This window comes from Dreissena polymorpha, chromosome 1 (genome assembly GCF_020536995.1).
Source record: "Dreissena polymorpha isolate Duluth1 chromosome 1, UMN_Dpol_1.0, whole genome shotgun sequence".
Taxonomy (NCBI): Eukaryota; Metazoa; Mollusca; class Bivalvia; order Myida; family Dreissenidae; genus Dreissena; species Dreissena polymorpha.
Genome location: NC_068355.1, coordinates 118,641,618 through 118,668,228, shown reverse-complemented (window position 1 = coordinate 118,668,228; position 26,611 = coordinate 118,641,618). Strand labels below are relative to the sequence as shown.

Sequence of the window (26,611 nt, the reverse complement as noted above, 5' to 3'; positions counted from 1 at the left end):
TGTGAATATTTTTCGTATCTAAGTGTTCGGACACGAAAAAAATTATTATTTTTAAGTGTCCGAAAACATAGAGTTTTTACGGTAAACATCTTTATGCACAAATTCTGTCCTTTATGCTGTGTTATTTGCAGGAAGGCATTTGGTTTCCCTCCATCTTAAGTTTGGGCAACGGGCCATTATCAAGACCAGCCCCAAATGCCGCTCAAACCTTTTACATTGCTTCATAGGTATAAAGCACTAAAACAAATGCAACAGAGATGGTCTTCTTTTTTTCCTCCAAAATATAATAAAGCATGACAAATGTTCACATTTTCGGTGTTTAGCCGATAGTTAAAGCGATTTTATTTTGGAGTTAAATGCTAAAAAAATATTAAAATCAGCTAAGACATGTCAAAAGTTATGGGCATTTTTGTGACGTCCTGGGTATAACTATGACATTAGTTTATAAGGGTTTTGCCACAAACGTCATCAATGTCATTCAGGCAGGTTTTGTTGCGCGGGGGCTCATATATAGTTTGGGACTAGTTATTTGCAGATTCTTTTGAGCAGATGATGGTGGCTTTCAAACTGCATTTTGTTATCAAGACTTGTGAAAATGATCAGCATTAGTTCTTATATTTCAGAAAAAGTGTTTTTCAGCACATGTACAAGGAATTGGTTTGCAATAAACATACATAATTATTAACCCTTTCCCACTAAGAAGCTTAGTGAAAATGGCAAGGTGCAAACAGGGTAAAACCAGAACAGCATGCAAGTAAGTTTGTTCAGGTTTTATGCTGTTTGCTGCTCATCATTATCTATGGTTTGGAAATGTAGCCTTTAAAACTTGAATCTAATTTAATTAAATTTAACTTTCTAAGAGAGTACACATGTGTAAATATATGTATCTAAGTGGTAAAGGGTTCAATTATCTCTGAACAGAATAATCTATGCTGGTTATGTTTGCCCCAGGACAAAGCTGATAGTGGCCTCAGCTCAGGTTCAGGACCAGGTGGCGTACATCAAGCAGCTGCTGAGCACAGAGGCCGACCCAGCGCTGGTAGAGCAGGAGAGGCTGGTTGAGAAACAGCTCAGACGCAGGAAGGTAGGCACATAGGAATTCGGGTCACCTGTAAGCGAATGCTGCTTCAGCTTATAAATTTAATATGGAGATTATAACGGGCCACGAACGCTGCTCCCACAGTTGTGATTGAACGTGTGATCTCTGGCCCGGTTGCCAGGCGGACACCATATCCATTATGCCATGGCAACCATGCATTCTTGAAATAGACATGACTAAGTATGTTACCTATCAAATTATACATACTCTTAATAACTTTAGAGAGTTTGTTACGGCACCCTTAAAAAGAAGACAGCATATAGCAGTCTCACTTTGCTCTCCCTATATAAAAGGGACAGGGAATATTTATAGGTAAAAATTCTCAAATTTTCCATAAAATAGTTTGAACAATACTGTTTTATGTATACCTTTGACACATATTGATTGATTTTGAAATAAAGTTCCTCAAATGACCATCATCACAAGGCTACATTGAGGGCTGAACGGAAAACTGTCGTATCTCCTTCTTTATTTAATATGAGTTACAACAGTCTTCCGTTCACCCCTCGAATTATTACCTATGTCCTGTGAAACATACGTCGTCCTCCCTAAAAATCATTGTCACCTACAGGTCAAAGGTCAAATTTGGCCATGAAAATTATTTCCTCAGCCATAACTTTGCTTTAAGCATGGTGGTCTTGTAGTAGTGGATAAGGTGTTTGCCTAGCAACCTAGTTATCACAGATACAATAATCTTTTTGTGAGCATTCTTAAGTCTAATGAATAGTCTAATAGATATCCCCTAAAGACACTAAAGTACGGGTTCTTCCAAAGAAGCTGACTCAAGAGCATTTCTATAAGCCTTGGGCTTGCAACGCAATCAAGGTGAAATAACTATGTATAAAATAACTAACTTTAATATATATAGATGGATTGAAAAAAAAATCGGGCAGACATGTCAACCAATCATAATATGATGTGTAGCTTGTAACATGCATCTCTGTAATTCCAAGGTCAAAGTAAGAGTTAGAGGTCAAAGTAAAAATTTGACCATAAAACAGGTTGGTTTAACATAAGTGGAATTTTTAGATAACAGTGGAATGTGAGAACATCTGTGCCCAATGGACACATGGCGTGTTAGAAATTGTTAGTGTACCATTCTTGACAGCAGAAGACTTATTTTGATTGCTTTTTGTTATCAGGAAAGGTTTGAAGACACGTTGAACAAAATACAAACTAAGCGAGTAAGTTCTACACAGGACATCATGCATTTGCACTGACAGTTCATATTCTAAATTTTCTAGTTGCTCACTGGTTTGGGATGTGACTTTCTGTAATAATGGTGTGTTTTTTCACTTCTTTATATGCAATAGACATTACTATCAAATTATTTTTTCCACTTTTTGTAGGTGTTAGAGAATCGAAATAATATAAGCCTCCGGCTCAGAGATCTCATTATCAAATGACAGAAAAGATTTTTATCTACATCTATGTATGGGTGTCTTAAGTACCATCATAACTGACTGTAATTTTAAGATATCTAATAAAAACACATCAATGATCCTTTCTGTTATAATCTTAAAACATGAATTTGGTTTGCTGTCATTGCTGCCATGTCATTATGTCATGGTGTGGTTTCCGTCGTCCGTCTGTGTGTGCGTTAGACTTTTTCTTGTTTGCGCGATAAAGTCCACAGTTTTCATTCGATTACTTTCAAACTTGTTCAGTGTCTTTATATTAATGACGACTCGAACCCTATTGAAAATGGGTTACATCAGAGTAAAAAGTCCAGAATTATCTCCCCTTGAATTTGAGAAAATTGTGAAATAAGGCTTGTTTACGCAATAAAGTCCACAGTTTTCATCCAATCATTTCCCAACTTGCACAGTGTCTTTATCTGAATGATGAGTCAAACCCTATTGAAAAAGAGCAATATAGGAGTTATAAGTCCAGAATTATCTCCCCTTGAATTTGAGAAAAAAATGAAAATTCAGTTTTTTTATGTGATAAAGTCCATAATTTTCATCCAATTCTTGGCAAACTTGCACAGTGTCTTTGTATCAATGAGAACTCAAACCCTTTTTTAAAAAGAGCAATATCAAATCAATAAGTCCAGAATGACTTCCCCTTGAATCTGAGAAAATTTTGAAATCCCGCTTGTTTACGCAATTAATTACACAGTTTTCATCCAATTATTTCCAAATTTGCTCAGTATCTTTATATCAATGAGGACTTGAACCCTATTGAATATGAGCAGTATCGGAGAAATAAGTACACAAAAATCTCCCCTTGAATTTGAGAAAATTCTCCTTGTTTGCGCGATTAAGTACACAGTTTCCATCTTATTCTTTCCAAACTTGCAGTGTTTATAGCAATAGAGCGATTCAGGCCCTCATGGGCCTCTTGTTTAAAAAGAGCTATATCGATGCAATAAGTCCAGAATGACTTCCCCTTGAATATGAGAAAATTTTGAAATCCCGCTTGTTTACGCAATTAATTCCACAGTTTTCATCCAATTATCTGTTTCCATCTTATTCTTTCCAAACTTGAACAGTGTTTATAGCAGTAGAGCGATTCAGGCCCTCATGGGCCTCTTGTTTAAATTATCACAAATAAGAGTATTTATTTATTTATATATCTTGTAATGAGATTTTATACAATTTTTGCAATGAATTATAAACAAGAAATATCTTTGAAAAAAGATATACGGCGTTGATTGTGGTTGAAGTTTATGGAAGGTAAAGATTTAAATGAATGAGATCAAGTTTAGCTAATATCTTTTTCTGTGCAGTTTTTAGCTGCATCAAACGCAGTACGGGATGTTACGCGGAGTTTTCGCGGCTTATTTTACATTATTACGTATTGCTGGTCATAAACCTATAGATACAAAAAAGAAAACCAAAGTCAACCGGCCACACGCGAAGTCTCCGTACATATTTTAAATATGTATACGCGCGTTCTTCGAACAAACCTGTTTGAGTGGTTTATCGGGAATTGCTACGTGTATTTGATTCGATTATTAACAGTATCGAGAATCATCGCGCTCATACTTAATACATTAGTCAATATGCTGCAATAATACATTAGTAAATATGATGGAATAATTCTTGTTAATTAATTAAAAATAATATTTATCATGGTATTGTTGAAAACACATTAAGAATCTATTATTGACATGCCATAAAATAATATCGCTGGATATCTTCATTTCACATCTTTCTGGTGGTAAAGAAAATTCCGGTTCACCTAGTTCATGCTATAGCGTCTTTATTATATAACTATTATATAACTGACCGCGAACTCCGAACAGCACAGAAGGTCTGACCTGTATATTAACTCTGACATTCAAACACACTAACCGCGAACTGACCCCTTATACCTCGCGGGTTGAAATGCAACACATTAAAGTGAGGCATCGCTTCCACTGCTCTTTATACTTTTACATATAACATGTTGACAGGAATATGGAAGTCAGTACTAAATATGAGAACATGGCCTTTAAGTACACAACGTTCTCGCGCTGAAAATCCTCTGAAAATAAAAGATGTACGCACAAACTGTATTGATGTCGAGATTGAGTGTAAAACTGTTCTATCTATAAAGCCTTTTTATTAGAGATAAAACTGTTTCATGCTGAACACGCAGTAAAACAGTGTTACAAAGACGCGGACATGTTTCCAATGTTCTAGTGGTATTATCAAATCAGCCAATGCAGTCAATGAAGTGTATTCATCTGTACTTGGCCGCGGGAAGTTTTATTTGAATTCTATTGGACGCTAACAAAGGTCAGGCTAAGGTGAAAAGCTGGCGTATACAGCTGACGCCGAAAAAATGTGCTATCATAATTTTTCCTTATTTTTACTTCTCTGTCCTTCTCTTTATTTTCCTCTGTACTACAATGATGGTCACTTTTTTAGCTCACCTGTCAAGAAGTGACATGGTGAGCTTATGTGACCGTAAGATGTCCGGCGTCTGTTGTGCGTGTGTGCGTGCATGCGTGCGTGCGTGTGTCCGTCAACAGTTTGTTTGTGTAGACAGTAGAGGTCACAGTTTTCATCCAATCTTTATGAAATTTGGTCAGAATGTTTATCTTGATGAAATTTGGGTTGGGATTGTATTTGGGTCATCTGGGGTCAAAAACTAGGTCACTAGGTCAAATAATAGAAAAACCTTGTGTAGACAATAGAGGTCACAGTTTTCATCCAATCTTTATGAAATTTGGTCAGAATGTTTATCTTGATGAAATCTGGGTTGGGATAGTATTTGGGTCATCTGGGGTCAAAAACTAGGTCACTAGGTCAAAAAATAGAAAAAACCTTGTGTAGACAATAGAGGTCACAGTTTTCATCAGATCTTAATGAAATATGGTCAGAATGTTTGTCTTGTTAAAGTCTGGATTGGGATAGTATTTGGGTCATCTGGGGTCACAAAATAGGTCACTAGGTCAAATTTTAAAAAAACTTTGTAGACAGTAGAGGTTACAGTTTTCATCCAATCTTTATTATGTTTGGCCAGAATGTTAATCTTGATGAAATCTGGGTTGGGATTGTACTTGAGTCATTTGGGGTCAAAAACTAGGTCACTAGGTCAAATCATAGAAAAACCTTGTGTAGACAATAGAGGTCATAGTTTTCATCTGATCTTAATGAAATATAGTCAGAATGTTTATCTTGATAATATCTGATTTTGGATTGTATATGGGTCATCTGGGGTCAAAAATTAGGTCACCATGGCCAATTCTAGTAAAACCTTGTGTAGATGGAAGAGGTCACAGTTTTCAGCACATCTTAATGAAATTTTGTCAGAATGTATTAATTAATGAAATCTGACTCCGGATTGTATATGGGTCTGATAGAATTTAAGTTGATGTAGCAAGGTTAGTCAGGTGAGCGATTCAGGGCCATCATGGCCATCTTGTGTCATGGGCATTTTTAGTAACATTGAAGCTTTCATTTTTCAAAGCAAATCACTTGAATGCTTGTTTACTAATGCAACTATAATATCTTAGTATATTAAATTTACCTTGTAAGCAAATTTATATAAGGCAACAATATGAATTTACTACCCTAAAACAGTGGTACAAATTTATCTTACTGAGTATCATTCTTTCTCCAGCATCAATGTTGAAACAGATAAAAGTAAGCTATTTATAGTTTACGTATGTATCATCATTAAGTGTTACTCACCTTATATGAAAAGCTACTGACCTAATATGGAAAAATACACTGTCAGCATGTGAGACATTAGTGGATTAGCCTATGAATCAAAGTACTAACAGTACTGGTGTGACGATGCTTTTGAAGAGGATTGATATAAAAGCATCTATTTAAGTTTATCTACATCATCACAATTGTGTATGTGGGTACAAACATTTTGGGTAGGAAAAAAAATGGGTACAAACATTCTGGGTACAAAAATTATGCCAAAAAAACAACTTGGGTACGACAAAAGATTTGGTTATGTAACAAAATATGGGTAGGAAAAAAAAATTGGGTACGAACAAAAAATTTGGGTACGAGCAAAAATTTGGGTACGAAAAATGTAGGGTACGAAAAAAAAATTGGGGGTACGAGGAAGTAGTACCCGTGGGGAACTTGATTCATTCAGCGAAACTGGGAGGCAGGTTACATTCTTGATAAAATATATAACCTCAATGATAATCAGCGAGGTATGCAGATTAGAAAAATCTCAATCGGACTGGCTCGATCTTTTACATTGTGAAGAATTTTAATGCCCCCGGTAGGAGGGCATATAGTGATCGGACTGTCTGTCTGTCCGTCTTTCTGTCACACTTTGTTTTTAGGTTTCGAAAAATGCTCATAACTTCTATGTCCCTTGAGATATAACCTTCATTATTGGTATGCATGTGTTTATGGACAAGGCATTTCCATATGCACAAAAATGTTGACCCCTGTGACCTTGACGTTGAACATAGGGTCCGCGTTTAGGTTTCGAAATCTGCGTTTAGGTTTTGACAAATGCTCATTACTTCTATGTCCCTTGAGATATAACCTTCATATTTGGTATGCATGTGTATATGGACAAGGCCTTTCCATTCGCACAAAAATGTTGACCCCTGTGACCTTGACGTTGAACTTAGGGTCCGTGTTTAGGTTTTAAAATCTGTGTTTAGGTTTTGAAAAAAGCTCATAACTTCTATCAAGCGTTTATAGGTGGCATAAGTCATCCTATGGTGACAGCTCTTGTTTCATGGTATGATAACTTAGACGAGCTTCTTTGCAGCATCGTCAAAACTAGAAATCTAAAATATACCGATATGTCATTTTCTTTAATTACAAAAATACCATTTTATCATGCAATTAATTATTTTCGATGGACAAGGGCTTTAATCTTTAGTTTCGTCTTGCTTGTTGTTATTCATATTTGCCATAATAATATTTGGTAAGTTAAACCAATGCATGTGCATGCATGACTATGCATAACACTTGTATCTTATACAACACAAATTGTTTTCATCTTTGTGATAATATTTATACAAAACTTGAAATGTAGCAATAACTATACTTTTATAATTGTACAGTAGAACTTGAACAAATACAATTAACTGGTAGTCATGTTGTTATTCAGATTTTGGGTTATGTCAATCTTCCTGATTAAAAAGCAATACATAAATAATTATATAATATGCATGGTATAATGATCAATGTTTTGTACTAAATCTGCACACATTCAATATTCAAATAATATAGATAAACACATGTAGTTTGATGTTGTTGTCTTGTGAACGTTCTCTGTAGCCATTTTTATGCTCCCCATATATACATAGTATATATATATATGGGGAGCATATAGTTGCCAGTTTGTACTTCCGTGCTTCCTTTTGTCACACTTTTGTTACAGTTTCTCATAGCGCCTCCAATATTTTACCAATCTCTTACATATTTGGCATGTAGGTACCTTGCATGGACCTCTACCTTTTGATGAGGTTTGACGTCACCGGGGTCAAGGTCACCATGGCTAATAATAGATTTTCCGCCACTTTTTTGTTACATTTTCTCATAGCGCCTTCAATAGTTGACCAATCTCATACATATTTGGCATGTAGGTACCTTGCATGGACCTCTACCTTTTGATTAGGTTTGAGGTCACTGGGGTCAACGTCACCGAGGCTTATAATAGATTTTCAGCCACACTTTTGTTATAGTTTCTCATAGCGCCTTCAATATTTTTCAGATCTCTTACATATTTGGCATGTAGGTACCTTGCATGGACCTCTACCTTTTGATGAGGTTTGAGGTTACTGGCATCAAGGTCAAGGTCACCGAGGCAAGTAATAGATTTTCTCAAGGTCACACTTTGGTTACAGTTTCTCATAGCGCCTTCAATACTTGACCGATCTCTTATATATTTGGCATGTAGGTACCTTGCATGGACCCCTACCTTTTGATGAGGTTTGAGGTCACTGGGGTCAAGACAAGGTTACCGAAGCTAATAATAGATTTTCTCAAGATCACACTTTTTTCCACACAATTTACCCATATATCGACAAAGCATCATCGGGGAGCATCCATCAGTTTTACTGATATCCTTGTTTAATAATTATTCATTATTTTTCTTCCATTTATTTTCAAAATAATGCACGTAATAATATACTAGGTAAACATAGGATTAAAGTCAAATTAGTGTGGATATTATACTTAAAAAGCATTGGATATAAAATAAAGTTATGTATATTGTGCTAGGTAAGAATTGGATAAAATAAGTTAAGACAAAGAAATCTAGAGAGGCATTGAACAAAAAATATGTTTATTCTGTCAGCAAAAAAATATGAACCATTTGCAAATAGGTGGTGCTGGTTTTCTAAGCCTTAATGTTACCATGTTGTTTTACATGAACACATTTGGCCAAAGCATGTGTGGGCCTTCACTAAATAGAATTACACAAGAATTTGCTAGATTTTTACCATTACCCACTAATATGGTGGTACAAACCGAGCTTACAGATTTTAAATTCATTCAAAATCTCATACTTTATTTATAAACACCATATTTATTAAATACAATTATGTGAGTGAAACTACCATCTGTTTATGAAATGGGTCAGCATTGTTCATACCTTTGGATGGATAACTTCTTTTTTTCCAAACATGTGGAGATCTTAATAACTCTTTCTCCATCAGAAGCAAAGTGAAAATGACTGTAAGCAACCCGCAGAAAACAATACTGACTGTAAGCAACCCGCAGAAAACAATACTGACTGTAAGCAACCCGCAGAAAACAATACTGACTGTAAGCAACCCGCAGAAAACAATACTGACTGTAAGCAACCCGCAGAAAACAATACTGACTGTAAGCAACCCGCAGAAAACAATACTGACTGTAAGCAACCCGCAGAAAACCAGAACAACCTGGAAGTTACTGGCAGTCTATTCAGGATTTCTGCTGTCAGAATCTAAGTGTGGAAAATTACGCCCTTAAAACTGAAATCTAATAAAAAGGTCTTTAATTGTCACCGGAGGGGACTTATGGTTTGCGCTCTGTCTGACTGTTTGTCAGTCACACTTTCTGGATCCTGTGATAACTTTAAAAGTTCTAAATATTTTTTCATGAAACTTGAATCATGGCTAGATGGCAATATGGACATTATGCATGTTATTTCATTTTGTTCCTACGTTAAAATTCTGGTTGCTATGGCAACAAATAGACTAGAAATACTGCTGAAAATGGTGGTTTTCTGGATCCTGCGATAACTTTAAAAGTTCTTCATATTTTTTCATGAAACTTTAAATATGGATAGATGGCAATATGGACATTATGCACGTCATTTCATTTTGTTCCTACGTCAAAAATTCTGGTTGCTAACAAATTAAAAAAATAAAAAAATAAAAATTCTGACAATTGTGGAATTTCTGACAATGGTGGAGCTGGTAGGGGACATATATTGCTTGGCAACAGTCTTGCTTTTATTATTTGATTTTCTAATGGACTACTAAAACGTAAAAGTACATATCTAAGTGGTAAAGGGATTAATAGACCAAGCACATTTTGTACCCCACTCAGGACAGATACGAGCGCCAGCTGGAGTACATAGCGGCAAGGCGTGAGCAGATGAAGCAGCACGTGGAGGGAAAGACGACCATGACGGAGGCCCAGCTCACATCCATGCAGGACAAGTTTGGACAGTTCCGCAAACGAGACGGCTCCCTGAACACACGCCAGGTCTTCCAGATGTTGAAGTCAGAGGAACGCAAACAGACAAAGGTGTGCTTTGGCACTTTTTTTCTGTATATTTTTATTGGCTTGTTTAATGGTTTTCATAAACAGTTTTTAAATTGACTGCACCATTTTAAGTTCTAAGTAATCTCCAAAAAGACACATGGTCAATGTACAGTTGCACTTCAATAACTCTAAGACATGAGCTCAGAATTGAGTAACATAGTCATAGTCTTGAGCAAGTCTGAGATAACAAAATTCAACTGCATGTGCATAAACAGTATGTGTACAAGTAACTAGTTACCTTTTATCACTCTTGAAGTAGTTTGTTGCAATTCATATAGAGGGGTGTTGGATATATTCTAATGTTATAGCTTTTTTTTGCAAAATTGATTTTACTTAGGCTTTTATCTGGTTTTAAGTAATTTGTGTTTAATTGATGTGTTTTTTTTGCAATGGCAAATTCTTCAGTAAAATAATTATAATTCATTGCTTTTTAATATCCTTCAGTATATGTAGAATGTAACAGAAAATGATTATGTCAGGAATTTTGGGAAATAACAACAAATAATGGAACAAAACCTGTGCTTGTGAAACTCAAGGCATCCCTACTGCCCTTTGAAGCCACATGGCAGCTATTTTAGAGACAATTGTGCAGTACAAGGCCCATAACTTTGCCAAAAATCAATGGCCTGAAAAAAACATCTGTAAGTCATGTATGTAGACTCACTTACAAGCTACATATCTGAAAGCATTTCCTCAATCAAACTTAAGAAAAAAGTTATAGAGAAATTTTATTTGTTCATGGCCCATACCTTTGCCAAAATCAATGGACCCGAACCATACACACACTTCATCTGTAAGTCATATAGGTGAACGCACACACCAAAAATCAGCTACATACCTAAATATTTTTTGTAAGAAACCTCCGAAATAAAAATAAATTTCCAAGTTCAAGGCCCATAACTTCGCAAAAAATCAATGGACCTGAACAAAGCTCACACTTCATATGTAAGTAATGTAGGTAGACAAAAATAAGCTCTTTATCTGAATGTGTTGCATTAAAAAAAAACTCCGGAAAATGTTTATTATAGAGACTTTTTTTAGTCCACGCCCATAACTTTGCCAAGAATCAATGGACTGGAACTCACACTTCATTTGTAAGTCATGTAGGTAGACTAACATACCAAAAATAAGCTCAGTATCAGAAAGCGTTACGTAAATGCCCTCCAGAGAATGGAAAATGCCTAAGTCCAAGGCCACGTAAATGCCCTTCAGAGAATGGAAAATGCCTAAGTCCAAGGCCCATAACTTAACCAAAAATCAATGGAACAGAATGAAACTCAAACTTCATCTCTAGGTAATGTAGGAAGACTCAAATACCAAAAATCAACTATATATCTGAGAGCGTTTTGTAAAAATCCCTCCAGAAAAAAAACCTGAAAGTCCAATGCTCATAACTTTGCCAAAAATCAATGGACCAGAACAAAACACATCGGGAAACGGTTAGTATAGAGAAAATTATGAAGTCCAGGGCCCAAAACTTTGCCATAAATCAATGGAACAAAACAAAACTCACACTTTATATGTAGGTCATCAACGTGTACTCATATACCAAAAATCAGCTCAATATCTGGAAGCAAAATTTTAATAAATTATACGAATTTGTTTATTTATCACACTTTTAACTCATAATGTATTATAAGGCAAGCTTCTGGAAATACGATCTTAGTGCATGTACATGAAACATTGTTTGACACTAGTCTTGGTTAATCATTAATAATTTTTTATTGATTCACCATAATAGGGCTAGTTATTGTTTTGTTACTTAAACTGCCATTTTCTGCATTATTTCTTGTTAATCTTTAGTTATGTATAAAGTTTATTTTAAACATGGCAAATGTATTACTTGCCAGATATTGCAGACCCTTCTTTAGACTAAATGAGTTGATTTTATATGTTTGAAAGCTTATTAAATAAGAGGTATAACGGTATAAATGATAATTGGAAAATATTGGACGGTACACACATATCCGACACCACTCTTGGTCCCAAAACAATGATACCTATGCCAAGTTCAAATATGGGTCATGCCTGGTCAAAAACTAGGTCATGAGGTCCTTTGTGCACTTCAAGGATTTAGCATGGTGTCCCCTCTCTAATTGAAGTAGTTTTCATCCGATCTTCACCAAATTTGGTCAGAATTTGTATCTAGACAAAATTAGGTCAAGTTCGAATATGGGTCATGCCGGGTTAAAAACTAGGTCACAAGGTCATTTAGTGCATTTCATGCATTTAGCATGGTGTCCGCTCTCTAATTGAAGTAGCTTTCATCCGATCTTCATCAAATTTGGTCAGAAGTTGTATCTAGACAATATCTAGGTCAAGTGTGAATATGGGTCATGCTGGGTCAAAAACAAGGTCACGGGGTCACTTAGTGCATTTCACGGATTTAGCATGGTGTGCGCTCAGTAATTGAAGTAGTTTTCATCCGATCTTCACTCAACTTGGTCAGAAGTTGTATTGAGACAATATCTAGGTCAAGTTCGAATATGGGTCATGCCGGGTCAAAAACTAGGTCATGAGGTCACTCAATGCATTTCAAGGATATAGCATGATGTCCGCTCTCTAATTGAAGTAGTTTTCATCCGAACTTTACCAAATTTGGTCAGAAGAAATCTTCAAACGGGCGTATCTTGTGACAGTTTGGCACTCTTGTTAAATATATTTTTGTGTTGTTTTTTTTGTGTATAAAATTATCATTTTAAAATTGATATAAACACCTTTTAATATGCTCTGCATTAAGAAAGTACCTTTTACATAGTAGATATGGCTTGGTGGTTAGTTGGTCTAGCATTGACATGGCTTATTAGATGATGTGTCGCAGGGTATTTGATGACGTGTTTGGTTTGTAAACAACTGACAAATTACAGAAATTTCAAACAAACATTTTTTTCAAAGTTCACATTCAGTACATCTGGAATAGAAGACATTTGAGTGTTTTAGAAAATCTAGAGGCACAACGCACATTTTAGGGGCCCAGTGCTTGTGGACTCTTTGCATTTTTTCTGTATCCCTGTTCACTGCAGTATCACTTTTAAACTGCTGTCATAACATATTTTTATTAACCAGGTTTTCCGAAGGAAAAAAATGGTTATTAGATTGGCGACTGTCGGCGGGCAGGCGGTCTGGCTGGCTGGCGGGTGGGGGGAACAAGCTTGCCCGGGCCAAAACTTTGTCGTTCATTGTGAGATTTTAAAATCATTTGGCACACTTGTTCACCATCATTAGACGGTGTGTCGCGCTAAAGAATTACGTCAATATCTCCAAGGTCACACTTTGCGTTCAAAGGTCAAAAATGGCCATAAATGAGCTTGTCCTGGCCATAACTATGTCATTCATTGTGAGATTTTAAAATCATTTGGCACATTTATTCACCATCATTGGACGGTGTGTCGCACAAAAGAATTACGTCAATATCTTTTAGGTTAAGGTCGCCACGACTAAAAATAGATTTAATTTGAAACAAGGGGGGGTAATTATAAACAATCAGTTTAGTTTGAGTTGTTTGTCTTTATCAGACTTTTTTTCACATGGAAAACCTGGTTTTCTGACAATTTTGTGCCTTGTGTTTTATTATCATAATTGTAGGCTATAAAAGTAACTTATTTTCCCAAAAATTATTTCAGGCCAAGCTTCAGGTAGAGCAGCAAAAGATCATTGCCAATGCCAACCTGAACATATTTTTATTAACCAGGTTTTCCGAAGGAAAAAAATGGTTATTAGATTGGCGACTGTCGGCGGGCAGGCGGTCTGGCTGGCTGGCGGGTGGGGGGAAAGGCCAAAACTTTGTCGTTCATTGTGAGATTTAAAATCATTTGGCACACTTGTTCACCATCATTAGACGGTGTGTCGCGCTAAAGAATTACGTCAATATCTCCAAGGTCACACTTTGAGTTCAAAGGTCAAAAATGGCCATAAATGAGCTTGTCCGGGCCATAACTATGTCATTCATTGTGAGATTTTAAAATCATTTGGCACATTTGTTCACCATCATTGGACGGTGTGTCGCACAAAAGAATTACGTCAATATCTCTAAGGTTAAGGTCGCCACGACTAAAAATAGATTTAATTTGAAACAAAGGGGGGTAATTATAAACAATCAGTTTAGTTTGAGTTGTTTGTCTTTATCAGACTTTTTTTTCACATGGAAAACCTGGTTTTCTGACAATTTTGTGCCTTGTGTTTTATTATCATAATTGTAGGCTATAAAAGTAACTTATTTTCCCAAAAATGATTTCAGGCCAAGCTTCAGGTAGAGCAGCAAAAGATCATTGCCAATGCCAACCTGATGGAAATGAAGGAGTTAGCAACGCGCCAGAAACTCCGTGAGCTCAAGGAAGCCATGTCGTCTGGCAAGTCCTTCCTTAATGTGAGTGCACAGAATGGAGACGAAATTGGTGAGAGCAACCATTCTCGCCAAAAGCAAGAAAACCTTGAAAATAAAAGTGGCACCAGTGACCTTCATTTTAAGAAAAACAATTTAAATGGGGGGCAGTTGCTCAATTTAAGTGTTTCTGAACAGTCAGAATTGAATATATCTAGTGCTAGTGTTCCCAGCAAGGAGTTTTATGCGCCAAGAAAGACTGAGAAAGATCCTACAAACAAATGGGAGGCAAACTATTCAAGGCCAACAACGCCTTCGAATTTGTCTTTCCAGAATCAGAACGGTGATGTGAACACTAGTCATGTGGACCAGAATGAAAGTGCTGTGAGTAAAAGTGAGGTAGAGGAGTTAAGGTTTGTGAATCCTGGAAAGAAGACGGTTTTAACGGAAGATGACATGCTTGAAATTCAAAGCAAGAGATTTGAGAAAGAATTGAACACTAGTAAAATTCAGCGAAACAATGAAAGGAAAAACAATGACCAAAGAACTTATATGCCTAGTGAGTATGTAAATGGAATATCAAACGGTGATCAGTTTGATGCAAGAAAAATGAACCTGTCTTCCAAAAACTTTGATTCAGCATTGAGCTCCATGTTAGGGCAAGAGAACAACAAACTTCTTCCGGATGACAAGGACTACGAGCAGTATGCCCGCACCTCCAAGTACAGGCCTAACCCCTACCTGGAATCTCAGAAGGCCACCTCACCACTGCGAGGGGTCAAAGGTCAGGGCCAGAGATCATTAAAGGTCAAGGACTCCAGATCTACAGAGTCTTTCAAGCAGGAGCCAGACTATGGGGTATGTATAGCAGAATGTCAGAACGTTAAATTGTATCAAGATTTTTGGTATTTCACATTTATAGCAAACTATATACCTTTTCAGCTTGCATTTCACTTTGTGTATGAACTTGTTCATGTTAACAAATTTATATCAAGTTCATAACATCATATGAGAAATGCATTGTCCCTTGGTTGTTTGCCAGATTGTTCTTAAAAGACATCATATATAAAAAACGTTTGATATTATATTCACTTTGCACATTATTTTCACCATTGCACCATATGACTTCTTTGGTAGATTTTGCTTATTAAGTTGTCAATAGTGTTGGTCAGAGCTTTATGATCAGAGTTAGATTCAAGAAAATTGTTTGAGGTCGCAGTGGTGTAATGGATAAGGTGTCTGCTTAGCGACCGGGTGGTCACAGGATCAATCCCCACTGGTAAAGTTCTTTAGATTTCTCCTAAAGACACCAAGTACTGGTTCTAGGCCCAGGAAACGGTCTCAAGAGCGTTTTGATAAGCCTGAGGCTTACCATGCAATCAAGCTAAAATAAATAGGTTTAAACTAAAATTGTTTGAAGCAGATCTGCAGTGATTTTCTCACAATAGCATTTGAACCACCCCCTTTATATAGATAACAGTGTATATTGACAAGATTTACATCTCCTACATATGGATAACAGTTTGTATTAAAACATTTATCCTTAAGGATGACTCAACTGTTTTGCCAAAGAAGTTTCGCAATTTCCGTGATGCCCAGCCTCCAAGAAGACGAGACCCCAAACCAAGACCTAGACCCTCGTCTGCAGGTATGAAGATTCCCCCTGCAAAATTGTGTAGCATGATCCTTTATTAATCATGTTGAAGGTTTATGATAGCATATATATGTGTGCCTATGTTCAACTGAAAGACATGCCTTAATAACTTTTGTTTTAATACATATTTTAAGAGAAGTGAAAAATTTCTTTTGGAAAATATTTGAAACTTAAACTTTGGAAAAATTTGATAACTAGTATTCATGTTAAAGAAGCACAATCAAACACAATCATGCTTTGATTTGATTTTGAATACTAAAATATTTGTAAATATAGAATACACGAAAATATATAATGATGTTACTTTCAGTTGAACATAAAATATTGAAATTGAGAGACAACCTTTGTCTATGAAAAGTGCCAGCTTGAATGTCAGTTGGATAGTTTGTGCAATGTAAGCTCCTAATATTGGGACCTATATTCACCAACCCATTCTTAGACTAAATAATAGTCTTACACTAAAAAAATACCTGAGAATTTGAATGTATGTGGGCTAAAAATGGTGTGTATATCATTAACATATCGTTCTTAACAGAGAATACTATAATTATATATGTACATGTAAATTGCCATGCTTTACTTTATTTTCATGTACTTTAAGTACAATCAAGATATAAGAAAATTCTTTATATTATAAGACTTAAGTCTAAGATTTGTTGATGAATACAACTCCTTGTATGGTAGTCTTATATTTTGGATTATTTAACAATCAATTTGTTTTCAATATATAGGCATGTCATTCCTCAAAAAAAACTGTCAGAAATTGATTTCGTGTCAAATGGATTCTTTATAACAATTGTGTTTTGTGTAAGATGTATAAGATGAATATAATCATCAAATTGAAGCCTGAATCCCTGCCTTATCTAGATAAAATATTTTGCAAAGTAAAGTTAGAACATCACATATAGTCAACTGACCCAAGTCTGATCAAGACCAGAAACTTGTTTGTTAACACCGGGCCAGACTACCTTTTTGTATGTTATTCATGTCGGGGCAATTTATTTTGTAATGGCTCATTTTAAGCCTTATGGTTGATCAGCAAATCAATTCAGCCAAATTATATTCTCTGAATAATTTTAAATGGACAAGATTTTATCAGACCGAGTGCTACAATGATGCCTCTAGAAATTTAAGCATGCGCCGATATGTTTCCTATCTATGTCTCCGTGCAGTGGACAGGTTTGATAGGTACGAGACCGAGGCGCCATGGCGGGAGTTTGGGCTCGTGCCCCGGGGGCAAAGTACGTCTAGACGCTAACCAAAATGCCTAGGTTTGATGTAGATGTGTGCTGTTTGTTTAGCTCATGTGTATAATATATGCTTAGCTTAATAGTGTCGATGACATTATTCAGGACCCATAATAATTTAATTTACTTTTTGATGCCTTACGAATTGTTGTCGTGTGCATTTGGCTGATGTGCATAATTTATGCTAGGTTTTTATAATCTCAATCTTGGCCCATAAATCAATTGTATGTATGTATCAATAAAGTGAAAAAGATGTCTCTTTTGTACACTTAATTTGACAGCTTGTCCAAGTTCATGTGTATTGGTTGCACATACATTCAAGTTAATTGATTGCATTTTGATTGAATGAATTTTGTGTACCGTGGTGCATCTAATGAGGTCATTATGCCCTAAAATACTTCGAAATCATCATCGAAGGAATCCATGGAATATATAAGAAGTGTCTCAGAATAGTGTCTACTAAACTACCTACATACTAAGATCTATTATTATAAATGCAATTGATTGTGTACAGTTAAATAAATAGACTATTAAATAATAGTAGATTGCATGCACAATTTCAACAATATCATGATAGAATAACCAGTATAAGTAAATTTTTAAAGAGACTACCATTTTACTTGCTTCTGCAAACACCACGTTACACTCCCAGCATTAGAGACAGAATGTTTGAAGGAAGAATCATGGTGATGAATTAATGTCTGATGGTTTGACTCCCTTAATTGCCACTGTATTAACCCTTTCCCACTCAGAAGCCAATTGAAATGGCAAACAGCATAAAACCAGAACAGCCTGCAAAAAACTCTCAGTCTGTTCAGGTTTTATGCTGTTTGCTTCTCATCTGTATCTAAGGGTTGGAAATGAAGCCTTTAAAACTTGAATTTTGTAAGAAAGGTCTTCAATTGAATTTACTTTTCTAAGGGGCGTCAAAATACGTATCCAAGTGGTGAAGGGTTAATTGTGGAATTAAGTCATGGGAAATAAAATATATTGCCAATTAGCCTTGACCATATGTATCAGTGCTGAACTAACTGAGTAAACACAGATAGTCGTTGATGATGATATTGTTGTCAATAATTGTTAATGAACTTAAGTCTCTGTCAGTTCATTGGTCTGAGAATTGTGTTTTTTCACTTGCTCAAATGCCCTTGAGATTAATTTATATTAAGGTGTTCCTTTCATTAAATATGACAAATATGAATACATCACTTTTTTTTGTGCCCAAATAATTATCTGTGCCATTCTTTTTAACATTTGGTGACAGTCTGGCGGGAAGAGGTTTTTAATCAACCTTCAGTTCAAAACACTTTTGTAAACTTTTAGTGAAATATCAATGCTTGTGATATGTGATATTAATGGTACTGCATGTGATATAGATGCAACACTTTTTAAGTAATTGGGCTGTTATCTAACTTATGATCTAAACTATACAGAAGTTCATGAACTCTTTGTTTACTTGCTTGATCTTTCATAACTGCATTGATTTAATACCTATGGATTTCTTAATGAACATGTGTTGTAGTTAATATTTTATTTCCAAATGCCATGATTTAAAAAGACATTTCTGAAAATTGTATTGTTGAATACAAATATTCCATATGTCGATGATATTCTTTGACACACCTCATGTTTTGCTACAACATTATCACAAAGCGTTGCAGAGTTAGGTGACTTTGTGTTCCCACTTTGCCCAACCCTGTCTAGGCTACCTTACAAAATTGTGTGGCTATCATTTTTTTTATTTCTGAACTAGCTCCGAATATTATATGGGACATGTTTATGTGAAAAGGGGGTTAAATGAATGTGCATAAAATGTAGTCCCAGATTAGCCTGTTCTGTCCACAGGCTAATCAGGGATGACACTTTCGGCTTTTATGGTATTTTCCATTTACAGAAAGTCTCTTCCTCGCAAAAATCCAGTTTAGGCGGAAAGTGTTGTCTTGTTGGATGGCTTTTTTTGCACATGCATTTAACCCCCTTTTCACATAGTGAGGCTTATATTAATGCAGTACATACGTGTCACATGACATGTCATTTTATATGGTTGAGATTGTTAGCAAACCATTTACTTTCAGCTCAATTCCTATTTGAATAATTTTCACTTAATTTGTGTATGTTCATATTTTATTAGCCTCTAGATTTTATTACCATCAATAAGATCCCTTATTTTTTAGCCTCGTTAGACTACAACTTTTTATGCTCCCCCAAAAATTTTGGGGGGGAGCATATAGTCGCCGCTTCCTCTGTCCGTGTGTGTGTCCGTGTGTCTTTCTGTGCACAATTTTTGTCCAGGCTATTTCTCAGCAACTAATGACCGGAATTCAATTAAACTTTATGGGAAGCTTCACTACCAAGAGGAGATGTGCATATTATCAGCCGGTTCTGCTCGTATGATTTTTCACAGAGTTATGGCCCTTTGAAATTTTCCATTAACTGTACATATAGTGCAATTCTTGTCCTGGCTATTTCTCAGCAACTAATGACCGGAATTCAATGAAACTTTATGGGAAGCTTCACTACTAAGAGGACATGTGCATATTATCAGCGGGTTCTATTCAGATGATTTTTCACAGAGTTATGGCCCTTTGAAATTTTTAAGTTGCTAAAACATCCATTGTATTATGTTGTCCAAAGTTATGCCCCTCAAGACGTTTCCTTCTATCTGAATATATAGTGCAATATTGTGACAAAAAAACCTTTGGGGAGCATCACCAGTCTCCGACGGTTTCTTGTTTATTTTTATTGTAGCTGAATTATTTGTTTGCTGTGACACTTCAGTTCAGTCATTTGATCTAGTTTTCATCTTGTACATTAGTGTAAGTGATTACAGTATCTGTGATCTTTTCAGTACTGAATGAATAGCTTAAATATATATAATATATTTAGATTGACTTTGTGTAGAAGCTATTTGAGCATAAGTAATAATAGTGCTTTTGAAATCAGCATAACTTTGCCATAGGCTTTCAATCAGAAATTTAGTCCCAATTTTCCAACACACTTATTTTGTCTCTCCTCTGTTGCTTTATTATCACTTGAGTTTTAATACGGGAAAAATTTAAAATTGCATAACTGCTAAATTTGAAATCATCTAATTAAAATATTAATATTAATTTTTGCCAGCCAATTTAATTAACTGTCATAAACAGCATGTAATCATGTAACATCTGTTTTGTGGATTGAGTGGGCAGTGTGAAGGTTTAACCATTTGCATGCTGAGAAATTTGTCGTCTGCTTAAATGTCGTCTGCTGAATTTCTAAAATTGACATTTTCTTTGATTTTTTTCAAAGAATACTATCAGAATAGCAAACAGTTTGGATCCTGATGAGACGACACGTTCTGTGGCATTTCATCTGGATCCAAACTGTTTGCAAAGGCCTTCAAAATTCGGTTCCAGCACTGAAAGAGTTAACTGTAACAAAATTTCACAAGTATCCGTCAGGCCTTTGACATGTATGTCAGAAAGAATGTGATGTTTTAGTGTAATAATTCATCAATGCTATATTTTTTGCATCAGTTTATTATTGGCCTCTCATAGTTTCAGCTGTTCTGACATCTAGTTCTTGAATTTATTCCATATTCAGCTTATTTTAATGCAGTTACACATTCATCTGGAATTTATTCATAAAAAAGTTTGATGTGAAAGTAATGAAATAAATCATATTGCACCACTTTAAAAAAAATCATTTGTTTGATCCTATTAATTTGACGAATAATATACAAATATTATGTCAAAATTGTTTGTGTATTTTTATGGCTTAGAAGTTATTTATTTTTTAGAGAATTAGTTGCAAGTATTATTTCAGGCAGCATGGCAACACTAGGTCATCCTGATAACATACCAATCAATACCAATTAATATAAAACCAAATTATACTTCAACTTCCAGAGGAAGGCTTTGACATGCAGAGATTCCTGATGAGCTCAACGTTGAACACAACTCAGAACTCAACCATCGTCGTTGACGACGAAGATGACCGACCAAAGAGGGTGGTCGCAATGGACGACCAAGAGCGAGAGAAAACGTACATGAGCAAGGCCATGGTGGAGCGTAACCGCGTGAACAGAATACGCAAGGCTCGCATGTCTGCCGAAATCATACAGCGTGCCTGGCGGCGCTACAAAGCTAGGAGAGAGTTGCAGAGACTGAGACGAACCAAACGATAGACTCACTTAAAATGCAGATTGCCAGCTAGCAAAAATATACAACTTTGTGTGATTTTTTTAGGCAAAATATGTAAGGAATTTTATGGTAAAAAAATACAATTTTTACAAGTATTAAATTTGATCATACTGTAGTTGGATAAGTCTTAAAACTGGCGTTTGAGTGAACAAAACATGAACATAACTTTCATGTTTAAACTATCACATGACACATCAATACTACGCTCAGTTAAGAAAATATAAGTTTTTCAGTGTGAGGCAGCCTGCTTTAATGTGCTTCTTTCACATATCAGAATAGGTCTCATTGGGTATCTGTATGTATACTATTATGAACTGAATTCTGATACTGGCAGATAATGTGCTGTGATATTAGAAACAAATGTGTGATATTACATGATACGCTTTATGTGTCAAAAATTGCATTTTACATGTATGTAAGTGGGTTTAATTCACTTTCATCAAATACACAATGTTAATTTTATTTATTATATTTCTTTAATGTATTATATTAAAATTTATTATAAATTGTTAATAATTTTTATGCATTGTATTGTTGGCATTTTTTTATCATGTTTTATGTCTCATTCATGTTTTGCAAAAGATTATGTAGTATTTACTGGTCTTTAGCAAGACAAAATATTGCTGAACATTTATTTTTATAACACCTGATCACAAAGCACTCAGAAGTGAGCAATTTAGATCAGTAACCCTCCGTCATGAACAATTTACTTTGAAGAAATGTTTATACATGTTTCTTGGATGGTTCCCTACCAAAATAATGTGTAAATTCAAATTTATTTGATTAAAAAAAACATGGCCTAGAAGGTGTGAGGCCTTTTTTGCAGTTATTAATATATGGGAAACTTTGCAAAAATGTTATCAGACTCTGCTGAACTGGTTTTAAAGTTATTGAACACAAATTGTTCTTGAGTGGTCTTTAATCAAATTTGCGCTGTAAGGCCTAGAGTCATTGAAATTGTATGTGAAGTTTTTTAGTAAAAGAAGAAAATGAAATATTTAATGCAAGTTTATTCTGCATCAATATTTGTACTTAAGTAGTTTTACTATGTAGAGTTAAACAGTTGTTAACCTAATATTTGATCTTATCCACCAAGACTTGTTGATTTTATCACTGTTAAACTTTATAGATATGTTTTTGTAAATGTGCAAGACATTCTTTTTGTACATATATTACAGTATTCTGAAAGAATTATGTTCCCTTGAACTTTTAGAAACTTACATTGTTGTAAATGTGTACTTTGTGTCAACAACAGATTCTGTGCATCAAACAAAACTTCTTAGGAGTGTTGTTTATACTCTGTAGCGTTGCAGAACGTTATTTTTGTGCATGTCATGCGATTTCTTGCAGTGGTATTGACCCTTCCACTGATTAAATCGATTCCAAAAATTAACATGAAGCCTTTTGTCTTTTGGGTGTGATAAATGTGAAGTAGCAAACAACTTTAGATAAATCTTACTGGTCCAAAAGTATTGCAACTGCTTAAAATGAGCGAATAAGGGTATGTTTCATCTTCAGTATTTGTTATATTTATAATTTTATAACTTTATTTCAAACATATGTGAACTAGATTAAGCATTAAAACATGTTATTATGGTGCCTTAAACTCAGGTGAGCCACCTACCGATATCATAACCATCTTGTTTCATTGTTTCATACTAGGAAAGCGGAAGTTGATATTGCATTTCATTATAAAAAAATCTTTGACATTTTCACCCAACAGTCAAGTATAAACAATCACACCACAATCAGTATTTATTTATTCTTGCCAAATTGTAAACATTGCATTTAGATAAATATATTTGTTTGTTATCCCCCGCCATAGGCGGAGGGATATTGTTTTGGCGTTGTCCGTCCATCTGTCCGTCCGTCTTTTCGTCCGTTTGTCCGGCACTTTTGTGTCCGGAGCCATATCTTGTAAGTGCTTTGGCGGATTTCATTGAAACTTGGTATGAGTATATATATATGAATAAGAGGATGATGCACGCCAAATGGCATTGTACACCATCTGTTAATAACGGAGTTATTGCCCTTTGTATCTTGAAAAAATGCTTTTTTGAGTGTCAAATCACACTTGTGTGTCCAGAAGCATATATACAGGATCAATTCAACGAATTTGCTTGTTGTAAATGATTTTTGTGTTAATGATATTTAAGCAAATTAACTATAGTTTGGAATAACATGTATTGTGTATGCATTAGCTGAATGACATTGATAAACCGCAAATTATTGTGATTATAAAATGATCATACAAATATTTATCAAAATGAAGTGATTAACCATTTATTATTGCAGTTGTCAGGTCAGGATTTCTTGTTTGTATTTGTTCATTTGAAAGGTTGACAATGGCTCCCTAATTAAGAAAGTTTTTCTCCAGAAAGGTTTGCAAGAATCATTTTAGAACTGTGTTTACCGTAATTAATCTAAGTTTTCGGACTCCCCTTTTTTTGGCAAAAATAATTATTTTTCGTGACTCTACGCTTATCTTGTGACATTTTGATCAACGGGTATTACAAAAGGATAAAGGTTTTAAAACCTGGGAGACGCATGCCTGAGGGCAACTGACCATAACATTTGCTTAAACATAAAAATAACCAGTGTATTTTAGAAAACAATCGCTTCACCCAACAGCATTTTAAATATCTTCATCTTTAGGAAGCAGTATTTTGTATGTTTTTACTTTTTGTTTTTTATCATTTCAGGCAAGTGTAAGCAAATCTGTGAAGTTGTTTAAATTTAAATAAAGTAGAAACACTATTGTGCATTGATTTATTGCTTTTATTTCAATATAATTATAATTTTTGGACATTAAATTTTTGTCTCTAAAATTTCAGACACCTGTTTAAAAAAAAAAAAATCTGTATCTAAATTTTGGATACGAAAAAAATAAAAAATTTAGTGTCAGAAAACTGAGAGTAATTACGACACGTACCGTTTTTTTGTCTAAACTTAATAAATGTATACAAGCTGGCTTTCGGTAATGATTAGATTGTTGGTTTTGTAGTAATGCAGGAATTAACTATATTTTTATTAAAATGATAACAGTGTAAGATGTTGGTTTGTTTTTTGTGTGCAAAAATCTTGACGTATGTACAGTAACAATATACATTTCTGCTCAAAGTGGTGAGTTCTTGTATGTCGATGCTGTTAATGATAGTATCTTTGACTCAGACAAATAAAGGTAAACTTGTTGAAAGAATAAATAAAATTAAATAGCAACCAATATACCATTAACTAACTTTTTAGCTCACCTGAGCACAACGTGCTCATGGATGGTGAGCTTTTGTGATCGCCTTTTTCCGGCATGCGGCGTGCAGCGTCAACATTTTGCCTTGTGAGCACTCTAGAGGCCACATTAATTGTCCGATCTTCATGAAACTTGGTCAGAAGATTCATCTTAATAATATCTTGGACAAGTTCGAAAAATGATGCCAGTTGGTTGAAAAACATCGCCGCCAGGGGGCGGGGCATTTTTCCTAATATGGCTATAGTAAAACCTTGTTAACACTCTAGAGGCCACATTAACTTTCCGATCATTATGAAACTTGCTCAGAAGATTTATCCCAATGATATCTTGGATGAGTTCAAAAATGGCAACATTTGCTTGAAAAACATTGCTGCCAAGGGGCAGGGCATTTTTCCTTATGTGGCTATATATGGCTTTAGTAAAATCTTGTTAACACTCTAGAGGCCACATTTATAGTCCAAACTTCATGAAACTCAGAAGATTCATCCCAAAAATATCTTGGATGAGTTCGAAAATGATGCCGGTTGATTGAAAAACATGGCCACCACGGGGGCGGGGCATTTTTCCTTATATGGCTATAGTAAAACCTTGTAAACACTGTAGAGGTCACATCTATTTTCCGATCATCATGAAACTTGGTCAGAAAATTTGTCCCAATGATATCTTGGATGAGTTTGAAAATGGTTTTGGTTGCTTTAAAAACATGGCCACCAGGGCGGGGCATTTTTCCTTATATGGCTATACGTGGCTATAGTAAAACCTTGTTAACACTCTAGAGGCCACATTTATTGCCTAATCTTCATGAAATTTGGTCAGAAGATTGGTCTCAATGATATTTTGGATGAGTTCGAAAATAATTATGTTTGAAAAACGGCTTCCAAGGGGCAGGACATTTTTCCTTATATAGCTTTAGTAAAATCTTGTTAACACTCTAGAGGCCACATTTACTGTCCGATCTTCATGAAATTTAGTCAGAAGATTTATCCCAATAAACGAGTTAAAAAATGATGTTGGTTGGTTGAAAAACATGGCTGCCAGGGGGCGGGGCATTTTTCCTTATATGGCTATAGTAAAACCTTGTTAACACTCTAGAGGCAATTATAGTTGCTTAGGACCATGCTTATACCTTGCCTATGCTGGTACTCTATTTGATGTCATCCCAGAAAATATCTCAGTATATGGGTTTGCTGATGATCACATTGCCAAGACAACTTTTAAGCCGTCCACTTCAAATGAAAAGAACGCAATCACTGAACTTGAAAAATGTGCATTTACTTTTAACCACTGGATGAATTCAAATAAATTAAAAATGAACACATCAAAAACTGAGTTTATTCTCTTTGGCAGTCGAAAACAACTCCAGAAAATCCATACAAAGGAAGTAAACATTGCAAGAGACATAATCCAGCGAGAGCCAACAATTCGGTTCCTTGGTGCATTCCTTGATGAATCCCTAAGTTTCAAAAAACATGTATCAATGAAATGTCGTTCTGCCATGTTAAACTACTTAAGGATCAAAAGCATAAGAAAGTATCTTACAAGACAGTCCGCAGAAATTCTCATTGTCTCCCTTGTTCTATCACACCTTGACTATTGTAACGTTATTCTGTATAGTGTGGCAGAGTGCGAAATCAACAAAATGCAACGAATTCAGAATATGTGCGCCATATTGGTTTTACAACG

At 35.3% G+C, this 26,611-nt stretch overlaps 1 protein-coding gene across 3 annotated transcripts in view; it reads left to right on the top strand.

The window, feature by feature from the left end:
- Window positions 1-24,904, top strand: part of LOC127846320 (kinesin-like protein KIF3A) — a 101,092-nt gene extending 76,188 nt beyond the window's left edge. For 2 of the 3 annotated variants that reach the window (XM_052377497.1, XM_052377489.1), the window contains exons 15-20: window positions 952-1,084; window positions 10,060-10,260; window positions 14,516-15,457; window positions 16,148-16,247; window positions 17,426-17,494; window positions 21,388-24,904. In XM_052377497.1, coding sequence (XP_052233457.1) covers window positions 952-1,084; window positions 10,060-10,260; window positions 14,516-15,457; window positions 16,148-16,247; window positions 17,426-17,494; window positions 21,388-21,665 — 1,723 coding nt within the window. In that variant the 3' untranslated portion in view covers window positions 21,666-24,904. The remainder of the gene's footprint in view (window positions 1-951; window positions 1,085-10,059; window positions 10,261-14,515; window positions 15,458-16,147; window positions 16,248-17,425; window positions 17,495-21,387) is intronic. The other variant, XM_052377504.1, reaches the window with a different exon arrangement.
- The last annotated feature ends 1,707 nt before the right edge of the window (window positions 24,905-26,611 follow it).